The sequence below is a fragment of the Vanellus vanellus genome (genome assembly GCF_965231255.1).
Source record: "Vanellus vanellus genome assembly, chromosome: 15".
In the NCBI taxonomy this organism is placed as follows: Eukaryota; Metazoa; Chordata; class Aves; order Charadriiformes; family Charadriidae; genus Vanellus; species Vanellus vanellus.
The window spans coordinates 17726233-17743000 of record NC_138920.1 but is presented as its reverse complement, the minus strand read 5'-3'; the positions used below and the strand labels follow the sequence as shown (position 1 = coordinate 17743000).

The following is a 16768-nucleotide window of genomic DNA, read 5'->3' as shown; positions in this document are numbered from 1 at the left end:
ACTTACCTACTTCTGTTTTCACGTCCCTTTATGAAATATCTGTTTACCTTAAAACCTCAAGGATGTGCTTATTTGCTAATGATCAGTAAGAACACACAGTAACGATACATCCCTTTGCAGACTGCCATTGACAAAATCTACCCCCTTCTGTTCAGTTTATATCCCTGTAGTATTCCATGAAGAGAACTAATGCTGCTTTCTTCACAAAACACATTCTTTCCTTTTTACCAGCTTCCCAAAGGAAAATCATGAAACAGCCTAGGAGACCACAGCAGCTATGTTTATTGCTTGAAAAAAATAACATAGTCAAGATATTATTGTCATGCACACATTCCCTGGATTTTCATGATAGAACGCTGGAGAATGCAGACAGTGCTATTCTTGATTATCAGCAGAGTAGGACACACATAAGATCCCTACCCTTTTTTGTTTGGATCTGTATGAACACTCCGTTCAGCAGCACGCAATTCTGGGATCTAAAAATGTAAATAAATGAGAAACAAATGAAAGTTTTCATTTGTTATACAACTTAAAATTAAACTGGCCATCGGACAGTAACAGCTAAGGGCTTTCTTGTTTAGTTTTTATACTCAGCAATTAAATTACGATGATTAATTTCTATCTTAGAAATTATTTAACAACAGAGCTGATAATTAAAACCAACTGGAACTGACTGAAGCTTTCAATATCTCAAACTAATACATTAGTTTCCATCCACTTTGCTTCCCTACCTTCACCAATTCAGCAGGCTCCTCTGAGCCATAAGCAGCACAAGTATGTTTTGTTGTCTTTCGCTTTTACCTCAGCTAGATTTTCCTTCTAAAACATCTGGGCAAAGATGTCTTTACAATGGGGATTGGAAGCAAGGCAATAATGCTTTCAGGATAATAGGATAAATTGAATGATAATGATACTCCTAACAAGCTCTTTTATTGTTAATTCAAGAACACATCATAGTATCTTCAAGTCACCAGAACCTTGGGATAGCATATAGCATTATACATTTGAAAGTGATGGAGGTATTTACATGGCAAACTTTTTTTCCCCACTTAGTTCAGTGACATAATTTGAATTTTTAAATGTTAACTATACTTTCAGTAGGCAATTTAAGTTGACTGAGCTCCTTTATATTCTATTCATAACATATCAGTTTCAATTATATTCTTACTCCAAGCTTTATTGTAGGCTCTTCAAATCCACTGATGTTAAAGTTGTAGACATCATCCCTGTCAAACAGACACACAGATCATTTTGTGACTGAATTAATGAACATTTCACAAAGTTAGGTATGGTAATTAGAAATTCTGTTTGAAAATGGTTTAACTACTTACATCATATGACTGGCAGTTATATTAAGGAAAGTAGTGTTTTTCAGGTTTCTATGCTGAGCTTCTTCCTATAAATAAATAAAAAGTTAACTTATATGTCAAATTTGGACTATGCATTCATGTACACTGTCATCTCAAAAAGAAAGTTCTTCATCATGAACATATGAAAAAATAGCAGCTACTCAGACTTCCAGTTGACTAGCAACAGTACAATATGGTAAAAGGGGACAAGAGCTAGGAGAAACTAAATCTTTTAGAATTTATCCTTTAAGGATATCAACAAAACCTCAGAATTTTTTCCCCCAAACCTTAAGACTAATTCCTGGCTATATCCCATTTAAGGATTCTATAATCTCATTTACTGTAATATTTTTATTCTAAATATTTAGCATTGACATGAAAAGAAACAGATTCAATTATATAGTTTGTAAACAGAAATTAATTTGGGTTTCACTGGCTGATAGTTGCCTGTAAAAATATTATTCCACATAAGTAAATACATAAAAAGTTTTATAAGTATATACAGTTGATGCATAATTAACATTACTGTCTACAGATATTTAACATTCAGTGGTTAGTGAACTTCTGCTTTACATCTACTAGCTACCACCATATATGTACATATATCTGACATGAAAAAGATCTCCAAAAAAGCAATAATATGTTACCTTAGAGACAAAGGATTTATTTAAATATGACCTAAAAAACAAGGACATGTTTTGTTAAATGTCAATTAGAATATATGCATTAGAATACTGCTTATATAAATAAAAGCCTTATTAAACGCAAGCTATACTGCGGGTTCTGCATGTCTTCCAAGTGCCTATCCAAAAGGTTTAATAGCTGACATAGCCTAACTACTCCAGTCCTTTGTCACCCAGTTATAATCAAACATAGACAGCATGCAATTATACGTAAAGTTCCAGCAAGGTAAGACTAATTTTCCTAAATAAAAGAATTTGTTAAATTTAAACTCTCTAACAGTCAGCTCTCTTAAGAAGAGAGAGCTAGGAACTTGACATAATCAGAAAATTGATGACTGAATCCAAGTTTGGTCCCCAAACTATGATGATAGGATGGAGACACCCAACACGTGCAGTGCCCATGAACTATCCCATCTAATTTCGCTCCATGGAAGATGTTGTAAGTGAATGAGTGAAAGACCACTGAATAGAGTTTCTAACAGCCTTTGTAGTTATTTCAACTACTGGAACTATTTGACTACTAGTCTCCTACTCTTTGGTACAATAGGGTTTATCAGAAGTGAACAAACGATTCAGAAGAAAGCCAGATGTGAAATTACTGTTGATAGAGGAGTAGATCACAGACAAAGCCACACGCACAAAAAGAATAAGCACAAATGTAAATAGTTCACATCATACCTGTTAAAACCCAAGGAGTCTCTTGTTTTGCTTTTCTCATCAATCTTTACTTTATATCTGTCACTGATTTTACTAATTAGAGATTTTGTTGCATCTGTCATTTCTTTAGACTTTGTTTTCTATAAAGACAGAGTTTAAGACTCAACTTTGAAACCATTAAACAGAAGGGCAAAGCTGCAAACAGAAGTACAGGTTCCCAACAATCACCTAAACGTCATTAAATGTCTTCTAGAGGTACTAAATCACATTCCTTTGAAAACCATTTTCCCTTGCATTGCCCAAACAAGGAGCAGTAAAACATTAGTTTAGCAGATACTTTAAATGTTGCGGTTTTGCATACTGTAACTTTCAAAAGGGAATGAAGAAGTGCATGAGAAGTACAAGTTGGTGCTTATTTAAGAAGTATTTTTTAAAAAGATTGTATTTTAAAATAAAGACATTTGGAGGAAACTAATCTTAAACAGGTCACACTGAAAAAAGCAAACAGAGGAGCTGATATAATTTAATTCACTTGGTATTAGTGGAAAGTCAATTAAAAAAAAGTTTTTGACTAAGTAAGAGTAAAATACAAATTTTTGAAACACTGAAAATTTGACAAAAACTGCAAGTCAAAGAAACGAAGGCAAGAAACTCACCATCTTTGATTGTTTTGGATTTGCAGTCTCTTTCCTGAAGAGAACATCAGGTTCCTCTCTTGTAGAATCAGAACGCAAAAATGTTTCAGACACTCTAGCTGAAAGAAATGTTTCAAATGATGCTTCAGTAGTAGTTTAAATATTTCTCCCTTCTGAACTTAACAGTTTCTGTTTCAAATGATTAATACTCTGACTGTCCATTAAGTATTTTGCAGTTTTCTTCTCTCATGTTATCAATTTAATTTTCTTGGGTTTTTTCTCTTTTTTAATTAAAAAAATTGAATAAAAAACTTTGCTTCACAGCTCTTTCACAAACAATAGAAACTAATACAGGAAAACAAAGCACAGCTGCACATTAAAAATTCATCCAAAACATTTTTAACACTAACAGTTAAGATATATAACCTGGATGGGGCGTACGTGCCAATGATGGATTTAGCTTTTGCTTGTCACCAGTTGTTATATTCTTTTCAGGAACAGAGCATGCTCTTTTTTTCCATGTTTTGGTTTTATCAAAAGAACTCTCCAAAAGACCAGACAACCTAACAAAGACAATACCATCTTATTATCAGTGAATTGTAGAAAGTGTCTTTATTATAATAAACATGTATCACAAATTAGGAAAATAGTGATACCTTGTAGATAATGCATTTTACATTGGTACCTAAGCCCGCTACCATTGTTCCGTTAACCAACGCAGTGTAAAAAGGCAAACCTTCAGAAACAACATATATTTTTAAGTCAACTTCAAAAAGGCAACAATATCCTATGGCCATCATTAAACCTTGAACCTAAATTAACTCTGTGGTGTGTCAAATCTACTACTTTATATGGCACAATTCACTTATGTAAGCCCGTATGTCATTTTATTTTACCTTCTGGTATCATCTGAAAGAATTACTCTCCTTGTTACTACTAAAGTTTGCTTAAACTCCTGCTCGGATCTTGTTAATGAGTACTGTTTTCATAAACAGATTCACCAATTTAAAGTCTTTTACTGAGACAACAGAACAGTATTGTTCATGAAGTAGTATTAGCAAATACCTATAAGAGTGCTGGTTTGGTGCCATGAAGTTCAGAAGAAAAAACAACACAAAACCATGATATAATAAAAGTGACCTGACTTACACAGCCAACAGTTCTTAATGCAACTCTCAGGGAAGACAAGACAATGAAATTCTGGCATTTTCTGAAACTATGCAACAAAATTTCAATTCTGACAATATTTTAAAATACTCCCTTCAAAGTGAGTGACAACAACAGTGACTTGGTGTTCTTTTCCAATACTTACAAAGGTTTGTTGCTTCTCTCTACTGGCTGAGAATCAGGAACAATATCTAATGCATCATCTAAATGAGACATTATTTTGGTATCAATTATTAATATAAAAGAAATGGACAAAATTAAAATAATTTTAAAATTATGGACCATCAACACTTGTAAAATTACTTGCCTAAAGTTCGCTTTTGTGTGGCCTCAATTTCTGCCTCTTGTATCATTTCTAAAACTTCTTCAGCACACATTCGCTACAGTGGGATAACACCCAAAAGAAAATATTAGCGTAGGACTATAAACAGTATAACTTTGTAAACTTGTATTTTCCCTAATAAAATATGAAATCAGTTTTTCATTCCACAGAAGTGCTGATTCCAGTACCTTTTCTGGTAGTTTTGCCTCATTTCTGATATTTGACTTCCTGATCTTCTGCTCCGTTTCACAAAATCCATTGTCTAGGGCACATCTCTGTTCACTCTAAAAAGCACAATAACTACTACTGACAATTACAATCCATAAAAGCCAAAGAAGTAAAATTCTCCTTGCAATTAACACTTGAAATATTCTAAACTGCACATTCTATATGTTAAAGCCTTTTTCTAAAGAATGTCTACATCAAAAAATGCTTCAGAATCCCATAGTCTGGGATTTGACCTGAATCTGACCCAGAAAGACATTTAGAACCAGAAATAAAATAAAAATCTCACTTTGAAGTCTTTATTCAACTGGAACAGAAGCAGAAATACATCTACTCAAACTGCAGTTTAGTGACACCTACATAGTTTCGTTTGATTTCAGTGAATGCCTAATCAAAAATGCACTAAAACCAATTCTATAAATGCTATAACCTGAAGACATTAACATTTCACAACTATAACTGAATGTATTATATTTTTTAAGAGTATTTCAACACTGCATAATAATTTGAGATTCTCTGCATACACCCTTCTCATATTACACACAAAGGAAGAATTGTGGTTCTAGTAAAAGCAAGCTAACTGTGGGGTCAGAACTGATGACAGAATGCAAATTCTGCCTAATTTTGTAAGAGTTCAGTCTGACTTTAGACATGTTAAACCTGAAATCCAGAGGACAAGAAAATGTTATGCAATAAAGTAAAACACATTATCTTCTACAAGTTGCCAACTGCAAAACTCTTAGCTCTTTAAAATATGAATTAGAAACAAATTAGAATAGAAATTAATGTTATTCTAAGTAAAAGACTTAGATACAGATGACATGCATACTCCAGTAGGTTCTTGATAGAAATTCTTTGTTCTGGTCTCATTTATTGCATTATTGTTAGACCTTTCAGCAGAGCTCATCATTTCCAAAGGTAATTTAAATCGTCCTTTACAAGGAGTGGCTAAAAACAAACGAGAGACATGTTAGAATTCTACCATTTCTTCTGTTACAATTACTGTGCTGTCTGTGACATCAATATGAAGAGTTTTGCCCATGATCACATCTATACCATAAACTTTAAAAAAAAGTTGGCTAGTATTTGTATCGACTCATTATGTACCTTTTATAATTCTATTGATTCCAGCTAAGTTATGTGGTGTTAAATGACCCCATAGACTGTGGATGTCTGGAGGCAAGCAATGCTTTTCACAGCCAGGCTCTAGTAGAAAATAGTTGGCCACCTATTTAAAGATTTTACTGTAATATATTTTTGCTGGAATAGACTGTGTGGTTAAGTTCCAAATAAAAGAGTTACACAAGTTCTCTGTCTTGTTCCATCCTAACTTGAAGATGCTCTCTTTTGTAGCCTCTGTTACTCGTAAGTGGTATGTGATACCTGGATATACATAACTAAGGATACTGACGCACTTGAGACAGTTAAAGCAAGAAAACTAAGTTTGTTAGTCAAGCTGTTCTGCCACTAGTTGTATCTCCAGTGTCTACTGGTCTTTGTCTTACAAATCTCTCCCTTGTAGAAAGTATTAAATATCTGTTACACTAAGACTATTAGCAGGAAAGCGACGACTCCTATTTGTGGTAAAGCCCCTTTCTTATCCTTTTCTCTGTAAGAAGCACTTTTGACATAAGTATCTGTAGCACTGAACGTGTAACTCGCAGTGGATCCCGCCTTGCTCAGCTGTATAATCAACTGCCCCTTGAAGAAACACTTGCAGTTTCTAGATAAGAGTAAAATGCAAGTGAAAGATGTACACATTGGAGAAGCTGATTTTCCACTGCAACTGCTATAAAAGCACTAACAGCTGAGAATGCTTTAAGCGAGGGCACATGAGGAGCGAGATGAAAACACACCTATGTTTTAGGTCTTCTAATCGACTGCTGACTTCTTAGCTTGTGCAGCACAAACAGCTGACTGACAGCAGCAGTAAAAAAGAGAGGTGGCCTTCAGCTGTTTGGAATGCGTGTGCAGCTACTATCCTGCATCAGGGCTGTGGGCCAGGAACAAGTGGCCTAGATTAAAAATCTCAAGTTTAAAGCACCTGCTAGGGAGATTTTATTAGGTCTACTTGTCATTTCCAGCTCCGCAAAGGATCACAGTTCATGCTTGCATTTCAAAGACGATTTATAACATATTTTTACTCTGAAAGTACTTGTAAACATACATGTGCTAGCAAATACCAGTGGACTCCTTGTGGAAACTCTTGTCGTTCCAGGAATAAGCACGGATGCTTCAGACACTTTCCTTTTACAAGATGTAGTTATCTCGAGGAACAGAAAAAACATGACCATAACACACAGATTTAAGGATGACAACACAAGATTTTAAAAAATCTATTTCCAAGAGCTTTTGACACTTTCTATTATTGGAATGTCAATGGCTGTTGCTGCACATATCAATATAATGTGATTTTTATGCAGTTCCCTTTTTAGAGAAAGTTCACCAAAATACTTGACTTGTATACTACTTCAAACTGATGTTTTTAAACTGAGATCAATGATTGTTGCTTTCTAAATTAATTCAATTAAGCATAGACAAATCCTGTCCCTTGTTAGCAATTAAAAGTAAGCAAGATGATTCCCAGGAGTTTCTGAAAAGCTATCACATAAGCTATAGAAGCTAAGCAGAAGAACCTCAAGCACAGGTTTACCAGACTACTTACTGCTAGCAAGACATGCACTGCGTCTCTGTTGCATGAGGAAGACGTGGTGACATTGCTTCATCTTTTCCCCCATCCCTAGCATACCTGTAGTTAGTCCTAGTGTAACTATTATATGTTTATAACTTTAGGGTGACTATGGGGCAAAAGAAACACCAGGCTTAACAAATGGGGCTTCTCTCAGTTTAAACCAGAGAATCAGCCATGCATAGGAGCAGTGCCAGGAAACTGTGATTCGAATAACCGGGATACAGGATTCATCTTGACAACCACATGTTTTTTTGTTCTCAGCAGTCTCTGTCAATGCCAAGCCTGTAGGACTTACCTCTAATTACAACTATTACTACTGCTGATCATTAATAAGTCTCCAGAGGCTATATTAGACTTGGGCGTATCGTAAGAGATCTAAGAATGTTAAAAACATTTCTCTTTAAAGAGAATTCTCAGTGTAATTGTCTAAAGAACGTTAACAACTACTTTTTGTTTTTGTCACATTGTTATAATTTCAAAATACATGATAATGAGAAATTTCTTTGAAAAGGTATTTATATAGCTTAGTGTCAAGTCACAAGAAAAACAATCAATCAAATCCTGTATTAATTATATTTGAATTGGAAAATAACAGGGGGTTTATATTAGAAAAATATGATAAATATTTAAATGTACTTCTAATGCACTCTTTTCTGTTTTGATAATCCTACTTACCTTGGAGGAACCATCTCTGCATTTTTGTTGATTGTTATTTTTATTCAGAGTCCTCAAAGTTCCAGGAAGTTGCTGGGTTTTGTACTTACTGAGTTTCTCCTCTTCTTCAGATTTTTCTTCCAAACATGGTGACAGCTGACTTTCTGGTACCAGAACCTATGTAATAGTTTGGATTTTTAAATTTTTTATACAATATTTAGATTTTATTATGTTTCATATTTATACAAACACACACAGAGCGACTTCTGTACCTTAACACATTCCTCACTGTAGCTTTTGATAAACTTCAGAGCTTATATAGTTTTAGTTTGAAAAGCATCCAACCTAACTGTTATTTTCACTTACAAGGATGGGTGACCAAATCACAGTTCACACAGAACTTTCCCTGTGTATATCTGTCAGAAGTTTTCTATGATTTGGACATTAATATTATTCTCTCCCCAGATATACAATATATATGTACTAGAAATCACTTAACTGGTTTTAGAGTTATCTTTCTTTATTGGCATTTACCATAAAACCAAGGACTATTAAAATGATCATAAATTAGCTTATAATCAGACTAAACATAAAAAAAAAAAACCACCACAAGAAAACAATCATCTCAGTATACTGAAGTAAAATACCTGTGATCCACTTTCATCAAAGATGACATGTACAGTTGTTTTGGCCACTGATGCAGACTGCTTCTTACTAAAGCCCTGCAAAGTGAGTAACCATCTATGTAAAATATACACTTTGCTCATTTTTAAACAAGAAACAGAAAGAAAATATTTAACTCTGAGATGATAAGTGTCTGAAATCAGGTTACAGGGGAAAAGAGATTCTACAAGCTCATAGCAGTTCCATTCCTCATGAGTTTCTCAGCCAGAGAGAGTACAGGGCAAAGTAGTTTGTTACAAACAGTAAGGAGTAATCTTAGGCTTGCTAAAATTTTTTACTAAATGAGTAAATTTGTAAGAGTGGTAAGTGTATTGCAAAATGGGATAGCTAATGAATCATTTCTGAAATATTTGTAAGCATCCAGTTCTCGCATTTCTGGAAAATTACACATGCAAAACTTGACTTTAAGCTATGGCAATCCCTTTCCAGCCAGTTAAATTTTTGTTGCAATTAATTTTAAATCTTATTAGACATCTTTACTAAAGCTTAACATAGTATGGGAGAAATGCTCTTCTGTAATGGTGATGTTAATCAGAAACCCTTGGTATAAACAGATACACACAGAATCACAGCTATAACAACATCTATATGGCAATGAGACATTTATTTTGAATCAATTAAAAACTATTTGAAAAGGTGTTTAAATCTTACCTTACATTTACTTAATCCATAAATCTTTCTGGTTACATCTTTGATTTCCAAGATAGAATCAAAATATAAAAAAAATTTCTCTCCTTCTTGACTACCCACATTCATTCGGCTTTTTAGAGCTATTGTTAATAGTTTCTTGGAATCTTTTTCTGGACAAAACAAAATTTGAAGAGTAGTTTCATTACAATTTAACAACATCTCTTATATAATGTTTGTAAATACATAAAACTTACTTGTATTCTTCAGTTCAGCTATTAAGATATATATTTTATTTAATTCATTCTAACATACAATCCATTTTATTAGCAAAACAATTCAAGATTCAATCTTTTAGAAATACTTATTCTGCATATTAGCTTGTAGAATTGTCTTTGAAGGTTATTTACTACAGCTGCAGACAAATTACAGATATTTGCAAAACTACTCTAACTAGTTTAATAGAAATATTAAAAGTCATTGTTTTGTGTCTTATTTGGCACTGAAATAACGACAAGAGATTTTTTTAAAAATTATTTTAATAAAATCACACCTGCACACCTAAAATTCAAATGTCACCACGGTGCAACGCTACCCAGTAAAAATGGTACCTATAATACTTTAAGTGGGATTTTTGCTTTGCCGAGAATTGAGTCAGTACTTTAGGATCAATCAATATGAAAATCCAAGTCAGCATGTAACAAAAGGTCACATTTTTGAGTACCAATACCTTCAAGGCTGTACAGGTCTACCTCTTCTTCTGGTATAATGACTGTTTCCCACTGATGATCCTTATATGAAAAACACATATTTTAAAGATAGAAAAGCACTATATTACAATTAAATGAAGTGCAGTGATCAGAAAGTTATTCAGTGAGGACAAGTTTTCAATTTTTTAAATCCTCTGTTATGAGGAGTGACAATAAACACATGCTTCATTTATAACAGCGAACAATGTTTCCAAAGAACTTTGGTAGACCCATCAATCCAAACAGTTGAGTCTCATCTACAAAAATTATAGCTGCAATATTGTAAATGGCTTCTTGTCCATGTGTGCATATGTTACAGTTTTTGCAAACAGTATTAGAAAGTCATTACTTTGAACCTTTGACCTAAGTATGTACATCAAATGTAGATTACTTTTTTTCCTTTTTTTTCCCCCTTCACACTATAGATGTACGCATAACTTCCACATGTTGATGAGGGGAAACAAATACGATACACTTGAAAGAGTGTGTACCTACTGCCTCAGAACAATCTAGTACGACAGACAAAAATTAGCTCACGGTATCATCTGCTGCCACATAGAAAGATATGCTTCTGCTACCAACATTGAAATCAATCCAAAATTCTTCAAGATTTTCATCCAATGGTATCTGTAGCTAAACCACACAATATAAGGTAAAAGAGTAAGAGCTGAGAGTAATGCTTTATACCAGCTAACAGGCTTTGTGTTACAATCTGACAAACTTTAAATACATCTGCATACTTCTGAAAAAAAGAAGGTGCTGGAGAGGGTCCAGAGAAAGCCAACGAAGCTGGTGAAGGGTCTTGAAAACAGGTCTTATGAGGAGCGGCTGAGGGACTTAGAAAAGGAGGCTGAGGGGAGACCGTATTGCTCTCTACAACTACCTGAAAGGAGGGTGTAGAGAGGTGGGCACTGGTCTCTTCTCACAAGTTACAACCGATAGGACAAGAGGAAATGGCGTCAAGTTGGGCCAGGCGAGGTTTAGGTTAGACATTGGGAAAAACTTCTACACTGAAAGGGTTATCAAAGACTGGAACAGACTACCCAGGGAAGTGGTTGCATCACCATCCTTAGATGTATTTAAAAGCCATCTGGATATGGTGCTCAGGGACATGGTTTAGAAGTGGGCCTGGTAGCGTTAGATAATGGTTGGACCTGATGATCTTAAAAGGTCTGTTCCAGCCATAATGTCTCTATGATTCTTACTTGATCCTTATTTTTTCTTAACTAGAAGGCAAAGAAATTCTTCAACTGCACAAATGAAATTCTGCGGATATATGATTAAGCCTCTAACTTACCTCATATTTATCAAGAGCTGCTGATAAACATGGATATGTAAAAACCCTGTAAAAAAGGATATTGTCAAGTATCCTAAAATGCTGCAAATAAATTTTGTGTATCTGAACACAGCAACTGGATTGTGTTTTCAGCACAAAACCTGTGTGCTTTAGAGACTAAGAGATTACAGCAATCAAAAGAGTAGTCACTTGACTACACTTCTTTCCCAAAGGAGATAACACGAAATTTTATATATCCTTACAATTAAAGCAGTGGTCTCAGACCTCTTGTCACTATATTCATACTTCTACTTATCTGCTGATATTTTAAGAATGGTATTCAAACTGAATAGACACCTGATATTAAGACATACTAGACAACCTCTTTGCTGTCATGACATATAAAACTAACATGCAGAGCATGTGATCATATAGATAAGAAAAAGCTCGTATTTTCTCTTCCTTTTCATGTCCTATTTCTCTAGCAAATATTCTCATTGATCATTATCTCAATGTAAATATCCCAAATGAATAAATAAAGGAATATATACCAACAGATCACTAGCTATTGTTAGATAATACGTTTATTGAATAAATGAGCATCTCAGGGTTTTGCAACAGAACTAAATAGAATACAAAACCCAGTTCCTTATCAGCACTTATTAAAGGAAGTGTAGCATATGCTTAATATTGTTTAAGAATCTTTTCAAATGAATGGTCTTTATTTAGTGAACAGTTTCTTCAAGCTGTTATCTAATAATCTGAAACATCCATTATGTTTGTCTTTTTGCCAAATATGGGAATTACATAAAATTAACATCTTGAGAGAGAAGATATCAGCAACAATGTACCAAAAGATGGTATTACTCAATTTCTTCACTATTTAATATTTTAAAAATAGCTCAACTCTGTGTGGTTCCTTGACTTTATACCACAGAAATATTAGTCTTATTTGTATTTGCCTGTATTGTTTTAATTCAGAGCTTCCCCAAACAAACAAATGTTACTCCTGATTAATGGTCATAAAATCCAAAAAAGAAAATAATATTAACTGTAAGAAATTCATTTTTACCTTCTTTTGTCTCCAAGCATGCCATTCACCTGGTTAAGAAATTTTCTGCAATCCTATTAAAACACAGAAATTTCTTAAAGAATTGTAAAACAGAAGTTTACCTCCCTGGAAATATTTTTCATATGACTTACTGTTTCAAACTCAGAATCTTTAATTCCTTTAAATGCATTGGACACAAACTCCATGGAAAACCATTGGCACGCCAATTCTCCTCTTTGTTTCTCTGATATCATTCTGCATAACGCTTCCGTAATGGCTACTTGCAGGTCATAGTCTACAGTACAAAGCATTTCACAGGAACAGTAGTTTTAAAGATACTACCAATGCGAAAAAAATATTATTGTGTAGGAAACTGGTATAAGCAGTGTTGAATGTTTCAAATGACATACCACATTGTATCCAAATACATAAAAGATATATAGATAAAGGACTAAGGGAATAAGGATGACTAAACAACTGCCACTTCAAAATGAAATTGCAACCAAACTTTCAAGGAATGTCAGAGCAACACCAGGCATAGAAGCAAGAGATAAAAAAGTTTTCAACTTTCACCTGTCTGAACTGGGAAATTGTTGGATACCAAAGCGCTCCCTGAGAGAAGGTAGAGTACTACCAAACATGGCTAGCAGTTCACTAAGACTGACTTCCTTATGAGCTTTTGCTATTTTAAAACTTATATTCTAGACAAGAAAAGGAGTGAAAATTTCAAAGAGTAGGCATACACTACATACATCTGAAACATTCCAGATTGCACACTGTTTTCATGCAGTATTTGTATTTTTCAGAGGACTGTAATTGCAACATTCTCCAGTGTCTAAATGTCTTCTCTAGATTTTTAGTTAGTCTTCATGTAATTTTTAAGAAGCTCAATACTAAATTGTTTATTAAGTCCCGTGCTCACCTCCAGCATCCAAAATTCTTCTCCCCATGTCACTCCTGCCAAAGTAATGTTTCAGCAAAATATAACAACAACACAAAGCATAGAAGAAAAGTTTAGTTAATGACAAGCTTTCAATGCATGAGACAAAACCCTGATTCCACTAAATCACTAGACTTCAAAGGGGCAAGTCTGTTACGCTAAGGCTATACCGCTGAAAGTACTACTGTGGAAGTGAATCACCTGATATATAATTTTTATTCTATTTGATGTTTGAAATACTGTAAAAAAAAATTTCCAACGTGAAAACCTTGTCCTTCCAGTGACTAATTCACTGTGCTTTACACACATTCTTGTAAATACGAGTTTAACTCTTTTAAGACAACTGGGATGAGAAGCCTAACCCAAACAGGGAAAGAAGTAAATGTAGGCTCGTAATGGAGAATAACCCATAAGAATACCTGCCCCCAGCCACTACCCCTGGCAACACAACAGCAAATGCAAAAGTGAGTTAAACGGGGACCAATCCGCATGTGTTACAAACAGCCTTAGTAAAAATTGCCTTCCCAGCTATGCAAATGATGTAATGATATAAAAACTATACTGAAGATTATTTACACGACAAGCAACATTTCCTTTGTAGAAAATATCTTTTTCCTGGCATCTCGAGGCGTATTGTCAAGCATTAAATTAAGTTTTCTTACTACCTACGAAAAGTGGAAAAAAGGGAGTAAGATTACATATAAAATAAGTTGATAAAGTTTGAGTTATTCTAATTTTGGGCCCTTGTAACATATTTCATACCACTGAAGAAAATATCATGCTTAAATAATTGCAAAACAAGAAAAGACTATGAGTTCTATCTGACCATAAATGGTATTTATCTTAGTATAACTACCTCAAATTCAATAAATTCATTAGCTTCAATGTGAACATCAGTTGTTAAAGGATTATGTTTCTTATTTGCAGGTTTAAATACAGAAAAAAATACTTTCAAAGCTAGAGTTCTGACTGCAGTCAATTGCTGACCTAAAGTGCACCTTAAATTTGCATTAAAAAGCCTTTTCTTTGGGGAAGGTAGCCTCTACAGAAGACTTTTTTTGTAACTCTCCCTTTCTTTAGAGAGGAAAAAAAAACCTGACAATCTCAGCTTGCTAAAATCAATAGGAGAAATTTGCAGTATACTAGAAGGTATACAAATTTCCTGCAAGTATCCAAAGAATTTATCTTAATCCTATTTACAGCAGTTGTAAAAAAGCATATTATTTCCTACACTTTTATACAGCTTTCTCACCAGAATCTTAATGCCCCTGTTTTGTAATTTATTGTCCAAAACAAAAATTATAGGTCAGTAATCTGAAAAAACCCAATCCCCAACATATAAACAACAACAAACATTCTCAGAGAAACATTAAGTCATCCTTCTGATACTACAGCACTACAATATTCTCCTTTTTTGTAGCATCTGTACAGTTAAATTACTACCTTCACAAAGTCTGTTAAAACACTAACTGGAAAACCATTGCTTAGAAAGAAGAATGTTTACCTCCTGCTGAACATAAATACTAATTCTTACATCAGCAATGAGGGTACATGTTCTCAGAACAAAGTTTTCCAGTATTTGTATTTTACCTAATGAACAGGAAAAAAAATAAATTAAAAAGTTATCAAGAGTATAATAGCGTGGTCATCGGCATTTGGAAGATTCATTTTCATTTAGAAATAAAATATATTACCTCTTCCTTTCTACATAGGACTATTGATATGTAAAAATATACATCTTAAGCTTCGTGGTTAAATGTAAGACAGAACAGTTACTTCAATTTATAGTAAATATGGCGCTTTATGATGTTTCTACTTCGGTGTATCACTGCCTAAGTCCCTTGGGGACGAGATCATTATTTTTAAAATATAATCAGATCAATTCTGTAACTTAGCTCTCTGAGATACAATTCAGACCCTGGAATTTATCTTCCAGGGACAAGGAAATTAATCTTTCATCTTGATGACTGCATTATGGTCTGTAGTGACTTTCTGCTTACTGAAAGCTAAGAGCGGCGTGATATTCCTGATAACAAGGTCAATAAAGACGGACTACTGTGCTATGCTGAACTATGACAGTAGCTTAGAAACAACACTGCTCTTAGGAAAAACTGTTCAGTTGCCATCTCTGAGGAGACTATCCTGCTTTTTTATTACTGACATCAGCAAGTTACAAGGAAATCTGTCAGTAGAGAAACCTCAAATTGAATAATCAAAGTTATAGTTGACATTCAAGCTTTTTTCACATGAATGAGAAATGTCCTTTGTGCGCAGAACAGCCCTCTTCAGGATAAGCCCTTTTCTGTTACAGCTTATTAGCTGAAACATACAGATCTTTGTACCACCCTTATTATATGTGTTCTTCTCAGAACTACCTTGCCTCAAGATGGTTCCACGAGCAGGAAGAGTTATTTTAACACCGATAACTTTAAAATGTCTCTTTCAGAACACTTTAACTAACATATCCAGTGTACACTTTTTTTAAGCTCACCTTCAGGTCTGCTATCGCAGATAGCCTACAATAGAAAAGAAAACAAAACACAGCATTTTGATACTGTAAATATTACAGCATAAAAATCAGGTAACATGTACCTAAAGCAAGTAATCAAAAAGCATTTAAGATTTTAAAATTATTTAATCTTTAATGAAGAATATAAGAGACTTCTTCTAATACTAAGTGCGGTTTCCCAAAATTATATGTCAGTCACATTATTTCCCCAGAGACAAAAGTTTTTATGAACAGAAAAAAACTCAAATATCTCAAAATGGGGGTGCTGGGTAATTTATATAATCAAAATTAGACCAAGATTAAATTTTTTTTGTTCATTGAATGCTTACATTGTTTGGGTTTTTTTGTATTTTATTTCATGATGCTAATTGTGAGCAGAAAATGAGTATGAATAGAGGCAAACTATCCAAAAAGACTTATAATCTAAAGTTAATGTTACAATCATTTCTGAAACAGAAGTATATTAAACAGAAACACATTTGAAAGTCTTTTTCTTGCTAAACTAGTCATAATTATTTTGACAAATACGCAGAATGTATTTTATTATC

At 33.9% G+C, this 16768-nt stretch overlaps 1 protein-coding gene across 1 annotated transcript in view; it reads right to left on the bottom strand.

Annotated features, from left to right (window-relative positions):
- The window catches only part of SYCP2 (synaptonemal complex protein 2), a gene marked incomplete at both ends in the record, with an annotated part of 29413 nt that overhangs the window by 10747 nt on the left and 1898 nt on the right, over positions 1-16768 (bottom strand). Inside the window, 24 exons of the mRNA XM_082490928.1 lie at positions 421-476; positions 1169-1226; positions 1332-1396; positions 1997-2027; positions 2711-2829; positions 3346-3443; positions 3751-3887; positions 4637-4694; positions 4799-4871; positions 5002-5097; positions 5868-5986; positions 7206-7305; positions 8406-8561; positions 9032-9106; positions 9720-9868; positions 10426-10486; positions 10982-11077; positions 11742-11787; positions 12793-12845; positions 12924-13066; positions 13694-13728; positions 14288-14376; positions 15216-15301; positions 16203-16227. Coding sequence (XP_082347054.1) covers positions 421-476; positions 1169-1226; positions 1332-1396; positions 1997-2027; positions 2711-2829; positions 3346-3443; positions 3751-3887; positions 4637-4694; positions 4799-4871; positions 5002-5097; positions 5868-5986; positions 7206-7305; positions 8406-8561; positions 9032-9106; positions 9720-9868; positions 10426-10486; positions 10982-11077; positions 11742-11787; positions 12793-12845; positions 12924-13066; positions 13694-13728; positions 14288-14376; positions 15216-15301; positions 16203-16227 — 2024 coding nt within the window. The remainder of the gene's footprint in view (positions 1-420; positions 477-1168; positions 1227-1331; positions 1397-1996; positions 2028-2710; positions 2830-3345; positions 3444-3750; positions 3888-4636; positions 4695-4798; positions 4872-5001; positions 5098-5867; positions 5987-7205; positions 7306-8405; positions 8562-9031; positions 9107-9719; positions 9869-10425; positions 10487-10981; positions 11078-11741; positions 11788-12792; positions 12846-12923; positions 13067-13693; positions 13729-14287; positions 14377-15215; positions 15302-16202; positions 16228-16768) is intronic.